We start from the raw sequence: 14753 nt of genomic DNA, 5'->3' as shown, positions 1-14753 counted from the left end.
CTAACACAAAGTCCTCTGCCACGATATAAAAGCGAAATAAGGTCAAAGAAAATATTTCCATTGGCTGCTGCTGAGAATAGCTCCACAGAATACAGAATCATGGTGTGTCAGTATAGTTTTCACACTCTGCATCTGCATTTTGGGTTAATTGTGATCACATATGTGACAACATGTCAGCTAAGGTTGAATTTTCCTAATTCTACTGCTGAGGAAGCAAATAATTATTTAGCATCTGCAAATATCTTACATACAGATAATGCTCGACTGCTTAATATAGTTTCTGAGAAAAAAAAACTAGATGTTTACTTTGTTCTTCTGGCTTTCAATGTAAAGCTACTATGATGCTGGGTCAAGAGCTTTTAAAAACTTTGTATTTTTGAAATTGCTGTCTTAACCCTCCTGTTATGTTCGTTTCTGGGGTAAAGCAACAATGTTTGCGGGTCAATTTGACCCGGGGAGTGTTTAATCATGCAATAGTGTCAGAAACCAAAATATTCCTTCAAAACATTTTTGTATCTGATTATTAACTCCAATACTAAGCATTTCAATCAATATTTGTGCAATGATGTTATTTTATTTCTCAGAAATTAAGGATCAATGACGACAACCTACTCATTTACTCATTTGGACATAAAAAATTTAATTTACATTTTTTGTCCACTGAATAAAACCTAGACACAAAAACAAACTATAATTTCCTTGAAACTGATCTTTGGTAAATTTTTTCATTTTACATTTTTTTTTTTTTTTCAATGGGTGATCTTTATACTTGAACTTGAGACACATACTGTTCAGGGTCAAATTGACCTACTGATTAAAATCAAGATAAATGAGTCATGCAGAGAGTATTTATGTTTCCCTCCACTTCTGCTGAGTGTCACTCAGAGTGGGTGGAGTTTGTCCACAGAAACAGAAAAGATTCCCGTCAAAAGTTGTATGAACACCTGCTTTCTCACAGTTTCCTAGTGAAGTAAAGAGAGTAGTGAGAAAGACTTAGACTTAGACTTGGACTGACTTTATTATCATTTTGCATGCACAGGGTGTATGAAAGTGGGCTGGCGTGTGTCGAGGTGTGCACACGTGTGTGGTGTGTTGTGTTTGTGTGTGTGTGGCGAAAAATGGTTCATAGCTGCAAGGAAACATATAGAATTGGACATTTTTTAATCTTTTTTTGCACTTCAACTTGACTGCCGGGTCAAATTGACCCAAACAGTATCTATGTGAAAAGTAGACGCAGGGGTTGGTACAAATGTGTAAAATGAATACATTTTCAATTTATATGTAGAGTGCACCTATTAAGACAAATAGAAAACGTTTTATGCGAAAAAAATACTTCCAAGTATTTTTTAAAAAAAATTTCAACTTTAAAACGGGTCAATTTGATCCGGAACATAACAGGAGGGTTAAGTAAAAACAAACATTAAGAATTGCTTTATTCATTGCGCTGCACACTGATCTGCAATAAAAAAAATCTATGTGAATAAAAAAAGAGACAAACAAAAAGGACTCATTGATAGCATATTTTTATTTATTTATTTTTTGTTTATACATTTTTTCTTATTGTTTAATCTTGAACTCGCACTTTAAGGTGAGTGAGATGTGCAGAGCTGTAGATGTTGCTCTGGGTTCTTTGGTGATCTGGATGAATCGCTGATGAACACTTGGGGGTATTTCAGCCCTAAAACAGATCCACCACTGTTCCATGTTTTCTTCATGTGCAGATAATGGCTCTGACTGTGTTTAACTGAACTCAGAAAATCTTAGCACAAGACTTTGCAACCTTGTTCCAGATTGAGATTATGCTAATGACTTTGTTTCTCATCTGTTCTTAGATTTCATTGCAGAATGCTGTCACGCCTTTTGAGACTTACAGTATTTATTTACTTTTTTTTTTTTGCCAGCTTCTTGCTGTCAGACTTGATTTCTCGATTCTGCAGGTTAGGCAGCAATCAGGATTGGGTGAGGCTAGTCAAATTAAACCAAGAAAATGTGACAATAAAACACTTAACTGTTCAGTTCTTTCTGCATGGAGTTTGCATTTTCTGCTCTAGCATACATAGATTCTCTCTGGGTACTCCAGCTTTCAGTCAGCCAAAAAAATATAAATGTTGGGTTAATTATGTACTCTAAATTATCCTAAGAAGTGTGCGTGTGTGTGTGTTTATGGGCTGCGCTGTGATGAACTGGAATAGGAGGTACTATGCCTCTTGCCCAAAGACCCATAGAGATTACTAGCAGCCCTCCCATAACCCTGCTTGAATAAACAGCTATAAACAATGGATAAATAGATGAAAACCAGCACATCATTTGAAAAATGCCCCTTTGTATTAACTTAGCTTGTCTTTGTCTAATGTCAAAATGTGTCTGACGACCAAAAAGCAAAACAAATCTGTAACGGGGCTAATATTTCCCCCTTGTAATCATTGTGCTTTCTAAGTGAAACAATTGCCGTCTAAAAATCAAACAATCTTTTTATTACAGAAAAAGGAGAAAAAGCATGAACACTGCTCTTTTACTTAAAAGTATCATAAACCTGGCAGTTTCAAAGTCATGCTCTGAGCAACGCCCTGACTCCATGACACAAACTGTGCTCTACGCCAGAGTACTTTCTTTCTCCTATTTTCATCTTAAATGTGCAGCTTTTCCCGATGCTCTCCACAGTTCGCAAACACAATCATGCTTTTCACCTGCAGGCTAAAACAACATCCTTTTTCCTTTCAGTTGGCAGCACAGAGCCTTCATAAATAAACTTGCACAATGCTGATAGGATCTACACAATCGACAGTTCAGATATAAAAATTGTCCAACGTTCATATGTGGCATGTTATCAAAAAAAGGCTTGAAAAAGGACAAATTTGGTAAAATAGATTGAGCTGATACATCTGCAAATATCTCATGTTGATGAGAAAGTAAGGCAACAATCAGATTTAATATTCTTACAATAATAATAATAATAACAATAAAAACACTTAGCGGCAGGTCAGAACATTAAACTGTATCCTTTGAGCGTAAATAGAATAAATTGCAGTCTTTTTTTATTTATTTTTTTTCCCAGTATTTTGTCCATTTTAAGGAAAAGCTTAAAAGACTGGACAGATACAGCTGAGGGGTCCCTTAGCTCTGGTGTCTCTTGGTGTGCAGGGCCAGGTGGTCAGAGCGGGAGAAACAGCGGCTGCACACGCCGCACTGGAAGGGCTTCACCCCGGTGTGCTTCCTGAAGTGCCGTGTCAGCTCATCGGAGCGGGCAAAGCGCCATTCGCATCCTTCCCAGGAGCACTGGTATGGCTTCTCACCTGCGCCGGGCAGAAATCACACGGTAAAGCTAAAATGGACACCCACAACTTTTTTTTTTTGTGGATCTACACCCCACCCGTTCTCCCTCAAGGACATCATCTAAGAGTCTTGTTGAGAGCTCACATCTAATAAAACAGTTTGGAAAAGGAGGAAAAAAAGGGAATAGCATGCCTCATCTGCGGGCCATAAATCATTGCATGTTTCTACCTAACCTCCCCCCTCCTTCTCCCGCTTTACGAGAACTGAAGAGTTTATGTGATTTGACAGCAGCGAGATGTGGGCCAGACAGAATGAATATGCAAGCCAAGAAAACTTCTCTGCCTGGCAACATCCTCATGTACACCCCCAAAATAAGATATGCAACTTCAAGAAGTTTACCTGTGTGGGTTCGTAGATGAGCCTTTAGATGAGACGACTTTGTATATACTTTCTTGCAACCTTACGAAAAAGAAACAAAAAAACATCTTTTAGCCACACATTTTACCAACGTTTATCTCAACTGCCAGTCGTAAGGACTTGTAGTCGAACCTGGAACATCGCAGTGGTGAATCCTGCGTCTTTCCAGATCAGGGTTGTTCCTCCGGTTGTATTTGGCTGGCGCCGACTGCGCCAACTCCGGAGACAGAGGTCCGACGCTTGGTGTCGTCTGAGCTGGTGCCAGGCTGGAGTCCTGCACCGGTCCGCCAAGTGGACATTGCGTGAACGCAGGAGCGTACGTTTGGTCGTGGCTTTGATTCGAAGGATCGCTGGAAGTCTGTCTGGGATCAGTGTGGGTCTGGAGTGTTGTCTTACAGGCAATGCTGGTTTCGTAGGAGGGAGGAGGGGAGATGTTATGAAGGATCTCCTTGTTGGTGTCTGGACTCGGAGGTTGAGAATTTGGCGGAGACGGTGGCAGATAGGTTGATCTAAACTGATGGCCAGAGTGCTGGTTGAATGGAAAACATTCAGTCTGTGAAACGTTTGGTAGTTGTCCCACGTGGAGATTCCTGACTGGAAAACTTAGTGGGGTGATGGGGAAAGAGTTCTGCTCTAAATCAGTGTTCAACATCTGAAACTGGGGAATTTCTTGGAATTCTGGCACTTCCTGCTTGATGAAAAAGCTACCACCAGGAGTGTCAGCTGCTTTAAACATTCCTGAGTACTCTGGGAAGGTCGTTGGTGCTCCGTTGCCCTGGCAGGTCGAGTGCATCAGGGACTGTGGTGGCTCCGCTTTGATTTGCCTCACAGTCCGGCAGGGGCCGGGTTGCAAGTAGGCGACATCGGGAAGGAGCAGGCTCATGTTGACGCTGTAAGAAGAGCTGAAGTCTTCGGGGAAAAGTGACTCCAGCATGGGAGCACTATCCTTGTCAAACATTTTTGAATTTACTACGTCATGAAGTAGGTAGGTGTCCATCTCAGTTTTACCCTGGTAGAAAAAACAAAAGGGAAATGGCTTGGTAAATAACACAAAAACTGCACAGCTACCTTTTTTAACTCAAATGATTGGCTTACGCTGTTTAGATGAAAGTTTTGAGCAAACACCGAACCAAAAATTGTGATCCAGTTTGTTAAAGAAAGACTGGATCAGGCAGCCATGTAGAAATGTATGACCTACTCTCACTTAACTTAACTTTCCACAAGATCAAATAGAAAATAGTAAGCTTGTGAAATGACGTTGGGTGACAATGTATACAAAGTGTTTGAGACTTTGATTCACAGCAGGTTTGATCTATTAAGTAGTTAGCGCAGGCTCCTGCTGGCCATGGTTGACTTTCATGAAAGAACTGGTCATTAAATCAGTATTGATAGGTAATATTTTACCTATCCATCTTGACCTGTTCTGACCATTTTCTAATATCGCAACTTAACCATAGCTAGCTCACGCTAACCAAAACACTCTTCGGTGGAGAAGTTGTTATTGTAGGAAGAAGATTCAGTTAGACATTTTATCTGGGATGTGTTATACTGAAGCCAGAGGGGACACAGTGTCCAGCTTTTCTGTGGCCATCACAGGAAGTTAGACAGTGGCAGGTGCTGGTCATTTCATTCCTTTCCCCTTTTATACATTTGTAGTGTTTATTGTTTCCTACCAGAATGTTTTGGGTATGAAAAGGAACCGTCTGCCACATGACATCAACTTGAAATGCCTTGGGGACATTTTGTCAAACTGGCGAACAGAAACATTGAACCAAAGCCCAAGTCAGCAGATACCAGAATGGATAAACAAAGTCATACTGTCTTGTCTTTTTAAGGTTAACAAAAATCCCCCAAAAAAGACAGATTAAAACAAAACAAAAATGTTTTGAATGCTGCTCAGGATAGTTTATGAACACAAACTGGAATCTGGTAAAAAAATAAATAAATATATATATATATATATATATATATATATATATATATACATATATACTGGCAGGTCAAACCTGGTAATTGGCTGAGTCTGATCAGTGCACCTCTAGTGTTACATGTATCAAGCATAAAATTTGCTATTCAAATTCCTTTTTTTGTTGTTTTGGTCTCAAATAGCAAATGTATTAGACAAAATGAAACTCAGGACTTTATTTGTTTGTATCTTCATAATGTTTTAGGCAGATTTAAACCAAAATTACAAATCTGTTACTCTAGCTCCATTTATTTAACTTATTTAGCCATCCAGGTCATTTGTAACTTTGGTCGGTTCTCTGATTGAAAAGGCTTTACGTGTTCAGTAAAACACATTTCACACAGGAAGTAGTAAGTGGCATACCGCTTCCTACCTTCATTTCCTGCGTAAATCTCAATTGAATGCAAATGTGACTGCAGCTTAAAGGTTGGTTAAATTGAATTTGCATAAACGACCAAGCGGTTTTTGAGATGATAGAAGTCAAGTTTGGTCTTTGCCCCTCTTACCTTATGGACCAACTGGACAGTAGTTATGCTAAATTAAGATGGTAAGAGAGCTCTGTACTGCAGATAAGATAGCAACTGTTGTTAACCTCTTCACAGAACCCCATTTCAACAAATTCTCAACTATCCAATAAGTGATAAAAAAAAAAAATTGGTCACTTCAACCCATGTTTTGGGCTAGAACCTAACCCAATACGTGAAATCAAACTAACGTAATTTAACGTAGTTAATTCATGTTTGGATTGGCAGTTTCATTTTCAAGAGTGAAGAAATTGAATCAAGCTCCTAATGTGACTTAAGTCTCAAAATTGGTATTAAGAGTTTTTTGTTTGTTTTTTTAATTGCCTCTGTATTGATGAGGCCAATGTTTTGTTTTGTTTTGTTTTGCTTTTTCCTGTCTTGGACTTTGCATCATTGGTTGCACCACATGTCATTCTAGACTGTAGTTCCACTTTGGGGATGGATGTGTACCAACACAACAGAAAATCAGCTGAACCTGCAGCTCCGATTTACAAGTAGCTCTGTGCAAAGGCTTCATGCTGCATGTAAGCTCTTTTTAAATGCACAGCTGAAATTAGAACATCCAGTTGCTCCACAGGACTATGCAGGACAAGTTTCAGGGACGGGTGCACATCCCATTCATCCCCAACACACCACAATGAATGTCAGCATCAGCGATCTTAAATTTGTCTTTATTCACCATTCGTCTCACAGCAGCCATCAATGTTAGGATCAGACCCTTGAAATGAAAACAAATCTGTTCCTCACACCAAATCTGCAGGCAACAGAAAATTAAATGATAATAATAAAAACAAAATAATAGCGACACAGTGATGCAGAGAGGCAATGCAAGTGCAAAAAATAAAATCAACCCTACCAGATTATAATCTGGGAAAGATGAAATTCCCAGGATGGCGTTGCACTGCACTTCTCCATGATCCTCACCTCTCAGACCGTCGGATGATGTCAGCGGCGCCGCTGGGTGGCTTTTGTGGAGAAACTGCGCGTCCTGCCCCGGAGCAACCGAGACCGAATTCGTCACAGCTGCGGCCATTAAAAGCGTAGATAGCCTTATACTCGTTCGATTTGCTTAAACAAATAAAAATAAAAAATAAAATAAAAATGCCCGAATTAATCTGAATTGTTGTTGCTTCGACAACAATCCCCGGCAACCCAGCTGTCAAACGCTCATCCTCCTCTGGTTTGCACTGGCCTGTCAAATTACGCAACGTCGTAATATCAGCGCGTCTGCAGGGCGGCGCCGAACACGTGCAAAATAAACAGGACAACTAGGCGGTACTTAGACACACCGAGTGTAATGAATGCTGAGGTTTGGCGATAAAGAGGAGAAATAAACTTGGGGTTGGGATTTTTTTTAAAAATTTTTTAAGTTTATGATGAGCTAATCCGACTCAGGGTTGTTTGTTTGTGTTCAAGATCAAGAAATAAGGCACACACACAAGGAAAGTTATTTTTAAAAAATATATATATTCTTATGGTTCAATTCCCACAGTAAATGTGGTTTTCTAAATATAGTCCCTCGTTTAAATGGGAAGTTTAGACCTTAAATATCCACACAGACAAAATTATTTTCAGTTTGAAAAAAGGCTTTTTTCATTCCTCTGACAATGTATTTCTGTTTCTCACCAATAATATTAAGAACTAAAATAGATAGATAGATAGATAGATAGATAGATAGATAGATAGATAGATAGATAGATAGATAGATAGATAGATAGATAGATAGATAGTGCCTTGAAAAAATATAACATCAAAATCTTTCAACATTTTCTTTGTTTCAAAACAAATTTCAATTTATTTTATTGATATTTTGTGACGTGACAGTGTTGAAGTGAAAAGCTTTCAAGATTTTTGTTTGAAATGAACATTTAGAAAAGTTTGGCTGTACACATTTATTTAGCTCCTTTTGAATGAATAAAAAAAAAAAGCCACATCAAAGATCAGAAGATACCAAATTGAATTTTTGGTCTCTTTGCAATAATAATAATAAACAAAACGCATATTATGGTGGAGAAGTGACACTTCACATGAACATCTTCCTCATCATGAAACGTGACAGTGGCAGCATCATGCTGTGGGAATGCTTTTCTGCTGCATAAATGAGAATATGATCAAAGTTGATAGGAAGATGAATGGAATTAAATGCAGAACAATCCTGAAAACAACAAACTGTTTGGGGGTGCAAAAAAACCTTGACAGTGAGGCAGAGATCCTCCATCCAGAGGACAGCAAACATCCATACAGCCACAGGTATAATGAGGGCATTTAGATCACAGCATATTTATGGCCTAGTCAAAGTGCAGATCTAAATACACTTGAGAATCGGAGGCACGATTTGACAACTGCCTGGTTTAATACAAAAGAACCTCACAATTTTGATGGTACTGAAGAACTTTTTTTTAATTATTAATACACCAAAATGTTAAATTGCTCAAGGAACATAAAGCACTAGAGCTGTTTACAGCGATATTCATAGCTTTTTATACATACATAGATTATGCATAATTCAGAAATATTTATAAGAAAGTTATAAGAAAGTATAGAATTTCTTTTTTTCTCTCTCTCACAAAGAGCTTCCACATCAGGAAGAAAATGTGATTTCTCTCTTCCACATTACTCACTAACACTTCTGTTTAGATTCGCACTTTTTGTGAGTCTTTTTCAGTAGGAGCTGGGAGTTTCACTCTTTGCCTCTTCGTTTACTGTCTATTGGTTTCGTCGTGTTCTTGTCCACATTACCTATAATTAGAATAGTAAAACAACACTCTTATAGAGGTTAAATCATGTTAGTCTACACTTTTCTTTTCTTTTTTTTTTTTTTTTTGGTTCATTTTCAGATTTTCTTTTCGATGACCCAGCAAGCCTCGAATCCCTGGTCTGGCATGTTAAATACGCCACGGCGGTGCAGCTGTCTGTCATGGCTGCATACTTGATGCCAACATTCCTGAGCCTGCAGCGAAGCTCTCATGCAAATACATTGTGTTTCATTCTTACATTCGGGACTTACGATCCGATCTGATATGTGTCTGCAGTTGTTGGAAGTTTGTCTTTAAATAAGCACATGATGCACTCAGCTTTTACTGACTGATTTAAAGAAATTCTCCTCATAGAGTTTCTGTTCCTATTTGGATCCCATCGACACGGGTTTTGGAACATCATAACAATACAGACTTGACTTGCGGTTCTTAATGGTTTTTTTTCCCACAAAAGTGTACAGTGTGTCAGCAGATGTTAGTGTAACGATCTGGAACGGTGTGTCCCAGTGACGGAAGAATGAGAGTGAGCCAGGTTTCATTGATTGGGTACACATGAAAACCCGGTGTGTATGTAAGATTTTTTTCATGAGATCTTTTTCATAACCACATGCACCTTCGGGCAGTTCTTGTCCTCTTATTAAATCACTGTAACTGCATCCACTGCGGGCTTGAATGAACATGTTTCAGATATCAGCACCGCTGGAGTTATATAAGGTCAATTGTACAAACAGGCAGTGGGAAAATAAAAATCAGAATTAAACTAAGTGCTCAGTTTTGTCCTTGAACTGCTTGGGAATAAATCAATTCACTACTGCTTTTTACATGATATTGCTTTTCAAATCAACAAGTTTTTTTGTTGTTTTTTTTTTTCATTTTCCCCAACTAATCAGATCTGGTATCTTTATGACTTTAAAATCTAATTTATTTTCAATTTTGAAACAACAGTTCCAATTTTTGTTTTTACTTATTTTCACTCCTTCCTGCATTTATGGAGCATTTATGAAGCGTCTAAAGTGTTGCTCAAATAATAACAACTCTTATTTGTAAGCACTAACAAACAGGCAGAAAATGTTAAAATGTCAAAGGTCGTACTAAAACAACATTTATGAAACACTGAAATGAACGAGGACAAAATAATATCAGAACTAAGGTCGCCTTTTTGTATGTTGTAATTATGGTTCTGGACCTTTTGACATCACCAACAACACAAGTGACATTTTTTTGTAGTCATCTAAAATTTCCTTTGCACCTGGCAGCCTTGCAGTCTGACACCTGCTGTAATTTCAGCTTCGTTTCTTTCTGAAACTAAAGTTGTCGCTACCCTCTAAAAACTGGATCACTTTAACGCAAATGCTGTGTTTATGCTAATAAACTTCACAGAATATAATTTGACCAGATATTATAGAAAAAAAAAAATCTGACATTCATCTTCCACAGGACGAAATGATAAGATGGTAAAATTATTTGTGTGTATTAATGTTATTGTCAGTGGATGGTGTTAATGTCTTTAGTTCACACTGGTTCACCTTTTGTCTGCTATATAATTAGCACAGGCTATTATGCTCAGACTCAACACATTGTCATACTTCACCCAAATGATTGATCAATATACTGTACATAGGCAATATTTTATATGATGTCACATGGAGCAGAAGTCAAATCTGCTGAAATTTTGACTTCTCAGCAGGCAGAGAAGTCAAAATCTTGACCTTTTCCCAGTCACTAAATGCACCATGAGATACCAAGTGGCTATCTAAAACACTCTTTGGTGTGGAAGTTATGTTTGTTCAGACTCAACGCTAGCTAGCTAGATTTGATGAAGCCAGAAAGGCGGAATAGGAACCTGCTCTACAACTGTTTGGCTAATGAGTATTTGCAGCTTGTTCTGGATGCATATTCCAGGAAAAACTCTTGTGCAGTGTCAAAGAAGTATGAAAGGTAAGGTAAGGTAACTTCAGTTATATAGCACATTTTCAGCAACCAGGCAATTCAAAGTTCTTTACATGAATTAGAAGAAAAATACAACAAAACAACGAACCAAAGTAAAGAGCGAAAGAAGAAAAACAAAAACAAAAAAGTGTAACCCCATGTTTGAGAATAAGTAGTCTGTGATATATACTGTACAGTAGCAGAGGTTTCTCTGGATTCTAATTTCTCTTGTTCTAATAATGTTGTAGGTAAGTTTTTCTAGATAAGCTAATAGGAGTTTCTCTGGATTCTAAGTTTGTTCTAATTCCTGAATATATAAACTAGATGCTCCTGTTATAGGTATATATACTCCATAATTTATAAGCTAGAAGGAGTTTCCCAAAGTGTTTTTATTCTCAAATGGACCATGGCATCTGTATGACAGCTTATTGCATCCACTGAAATTCTTCACCAAAAGACTGCTTCATAAAATAACATAAATATTTCTACCAGGTGTTTGGCCTTGACCCTCAGACTTCTGCTTGGTTCAATCTGACGTGTTAGATTGCAGTAAAAAGCAGCACTCTGTTCAGCCTGAAGCTTCTCACATGTCTTATCTGCTGCTATCTCCTTTTATCTTCCTTTTTTTCTCACATTTGGCAACATTCACAGGTTTCTCTCTTTAGGTTTCTACTTGGCAACGCGTCGGACAGTTTTATTGTGACTCAGAAGCTCACAGGCTGCTAACGCAGGCGTTTCCACATCTCTGCTGCTTTCACAATGTGCACGGCTTTTGAATAATAGCAGCTTCTTATCTTTTTGTTTGTTCCTTGGTTATTTGTATAATGTAAAATGAACACACTGTTCGGGTTGCCTTAGCCAAACTGTAGGGTGCCAATAATCCCTTCAATGGCTCATTCTAATTCAATTTATTAGCTTTCCTACTTTCTATGCTGATGCATTTTTGCTGTTTGGTGCCAACATACGTTGTCGAACTTGCACGTTCCGGTGATGTTTGCTTAAAAATTCAGATGTGTCAGTACTCTACACTGTGAAGCTGAGTCTCCTTAAACAAAATGTTTTATATGTTCATATTTTCTCATAACGGCGTAAAAAAGCAATTTGCAATAAAAAAACAAAACAAACAAAAACAAAACATCCCGTGGAGTTCAGATGTCCATGTTAGAAGCTGACTGATCGCCCCCGTCTTGTGTTGACCTTTCAGAGTGCAATTTAAATCCACGATCGTCTCGACTCCAGGAGAAGCAACTGCCATTCTTGGCCACCGCTCTTTCCTGTACGGCGAATGTGACTCGAGCCCTTCTCCATATCTGCCCCACGTATTAAAATCTCACAATATGCCCAACAACTGCACAGCAGAGGAGGGAGAATGCTCGGTATGTGCTTACAGCATCACAACTCATCTCTCCTCTCACATGGACTAATATGGCCGGGCCAGAAGGGGATTGGACAATAAACATGACCAGCAGGACCGTAAGCCTCTACTTCTGCTGTTTCTTCTTCAATCTTCTTCTTCAAATCAATAGATCGTGTGTTTTCATCTACATTGATGAAAAAAGAAAAAAATAAGACATAATTTACTGGGAGGACTGAAATCCTGATTATTTAAGTGGCTTCTTGAGTTAACGAGAGATTTGAGGAAAGAAAGAAAGAAAGATCTCTATAAAAAAAGAAGAAAGGGTAAACGAGAACTACTGACTAACTAACTAACTAACTACAGACCAATTCAAAACGTTAAAAAAACCATGAAGTACAAAGAAATTAATAGTATGAGTAAAGAAAATAAATGAAAAAATATACATCATTATTTTAATGAAATGAAAAATGTTATTAAAAATCACAAACTGGACACAAAACTTGCATAAAATAAGCAAAGTTACATATAAATGAACAAATGTCATCACTTCCCTGCAGATTTTTGCTTTAAATTAATCTTCTGATTTGTTTCTTCTGACTGTAAATAACATTTTCAAGTTTTTTAGCGGCTCAACTTGAACATGACGGAGAGTCTGTGGAGGCAGATAAAGATTAAGATGATGGGAGGACAATCCTTTCCAGACTCAAAGACTTTGAGCTCTTCAAGAAGGATAAATTGCCAAACGTACAAGTAGAAACATGAAGAAACCTGACCAGCAACTGTTTGATGTTACCGATAAAGATTTTTATTTTTTTTTATTGATTATTGAGAAGTGCTTTAATATATATATTTTTTAATAATGATTTTTATTTTTTTAATTATCACTACTTTTAAATTTTCCTCTTCTGAGAAATATCACTCTCATTTACTGTCAGGAATAAAGATCCTGGTTTGAGAAAAATAATTTTGTTTCTGAATCTACCAATCTACTCATTTGAGCTTAATTATAAGAAGAAAGCTCGAAAATCTTTTGGTCTTCTTTGTTTATGCGGCAATGACTGATCCTCACTTTACACTTTATCTGTCTTTATCTTCAGCTTTTCTTTAGCTCTTTTTTTTTTACTATGGATGAACATTAGAGTCGTGGGTTAGGGTTAGATTTTGTTTGGGGTTAGGGGTTAGGGTAAGTGTTTTGTAACAAAAAAACATATAAAGAACTCCTATCGTTCAGTATGTATCACTCTTCCTGCAGCTTCCTTTCTCCTCCAGCAGAGGGCAATAGTCAGCTACTGGTGACTCGCTTTCTGCAGTTCCAACTCTTCCTCCTGCACATGTGACAGTGAACCAGAACTGGTACATGTGCTTCACGGTTTTATATTGAGTATAATTACCTTCTATAACTACTAAGTGTGCGCATGATGCCGTTTTATATAAGCTCCCTTCAAAACTAATGTGCCTCCGCGAGTCAAACAAATTCATTTTAAAGCGCTCATTTTCAATATACATTCACATCAGCACTTACAGGTTGATCCAAGGACAATTATGTTTTGAAACCTGCTTAATGCATATTTCATCTGGCTTTCTGTGTTCTCTGTAAAACATCAAGTAGGCACTCAGCATCATAATTTATTTGATGTCAGTTTTACAAAGCCTGCCCTTGGGAAGGAAAAGAAATCCCATTCAGTGATTTCTTCTGTGACTTTATAGTTTTTGTCTCAAGTTGTTGTTTTTTTTAGTTTGTTTTTTTTCCTGAGTTACAAGTTTGGCTCTCAGTATTTATCTGATCCGACACTGTTTCATTAGGCATTAGTTATCATTTCAATTGCACACAACATTAGAGCACTCCTGTTTGTAAAACAGCAGATGAGGCTAATGCCGTCCTCTGGGGAGAAATTCAATATAATCTGTTAATTAAATGGAATAATTTAATTACAGTAACTTAGAAAGCATTCATCAATATAATTGTTTTTGGAGCCGGCATCATAATTGAGGTTTAAGTGAAAACAAGTCCGTTTCTAATGCTGGTAATGTGCTGACATAGTTCTCCCCACCCGCCATTTGTTCCTGTCTCTGATCTTTCCACCGTGCCGTCTCTCTCCGCGCAGCGTTTTTTTTTTTTCTTCTTCTTCTTCTTTTGATAGCCGGCCATACCGCATCAGCAGCACCAAAACATTTATTACAGCCATTTAATTTAACCTCTCTACAGGCAGGGACAAGAAGACGGGAGATGATACGGAGCCGCTTTGAAAGACTCTCGCTGTTCGGCCTCTAATCTGATCCTCTCCGCTGCCCTTTCATAACGACAGCAGAGTATTACCCCCTGACTCCAAACATACCTCCGCTATTTAAAACTGTCTTGGATTTCACCACAAAGACGACCCCAAATAGTCCAATTCATTCTTCGGGGCCCGAAATAATAAAACATAATTTTGGGTCTAATCTGCCTAAAGAATGTCCTCTGTTTGAAGTTGACAGTGCAATATCTTCTCTGGAGGGAATAATTGGCTTTTGAGTACAGAAGCAGGGGCCAC

At 38.0% G+C, this 14753-nt stretch overlaps 1 protein-coding gene across 3 annotated transcripts; it reads right to left on the bottom strand.

The window, feature by feature from the left end:
* Window positions 1-1838: 1838 nt before the first annotated feature.
* On the bottom strand, window positions 1839-7407 carry klf5b (Kruppel like factor 5b). 3 transcript variants are annotated; one of them, XM_028023266.1, is made up of 4 exons: window positions 7037-7401; window positions 3823-4699; window positions 3673-3732; window positions 1839-3293 (listed from the first exon to the last, which is right to left on the bottom strand). In XM_028023266.1, the coding sequence occupies exons 1-4, from the start codon at window positions 7211-7213 to the stop codon at window positions 3115-3117; spliced, it is 1293 nt and encodes a 430-aa protein (XP_027879067.1). In that variant the 5' UTR covers window positions 7214-7401; the 3' UTR covers window positions 1839-3114. The 3 variants fall into 3 exon arrangements, with proteins under 3 accessions (XP_027879067.1, XP_027879069.1, XP_027879068.1); XM_028023268.1 differs by having other exon boundaries at window positions 7105-7241; XM_028023267.1 differs by lacking the exon at window positions 1839-3293 and adding an exon at window positions 3343-3419 and having other exon boundaries at window positions 7037-7407.
* Window positions 7408-14753: the final 7346 nt, after the last annotated feature.

Source organism: Xiphophorus couchianus, chromosome 7 (genome assembly GCF_001444195.1).
Source record: "Xiphophorus couchianus chromosome 7, X_couchianus-1.0, whole genome shotgun sequence".
NCBI classification, from domain to species: Eukaryota; Metazoa; Chordata; class Actinopteri; order Cyprinodontiformes; family Poeciliidae; genus Xiphophorus; species Xiphophorus couchianus.
Note: the sequence above shows the minus strand (reverse complement) of the source record. Positions and strands in the feature narration are given on the sequence as shown.

Coding starts and splice junctions, on each gene's coding strand:
- klf5b (XM_028023266.1), bottom strand. CDS start 7,213: ATGGCCGCAGCTGTGACGAATTCGGTCTCGGTTGCTCCGGGGCAGGAC. Junction 4,700..7,036: donor CTTTCCCAGATTATAATCTG/GTAGGGTTGATT, acceptor TTTTTCTACCAG/GGTAAAACTGAGATGGACAC. Junction 3,294..3,672: donor TCATCTACGAACCCACACAG/GTAAACTTCTTG, acceptor TGCCCGGCGCAG/GTGAGAAGCCATACCAGTGC.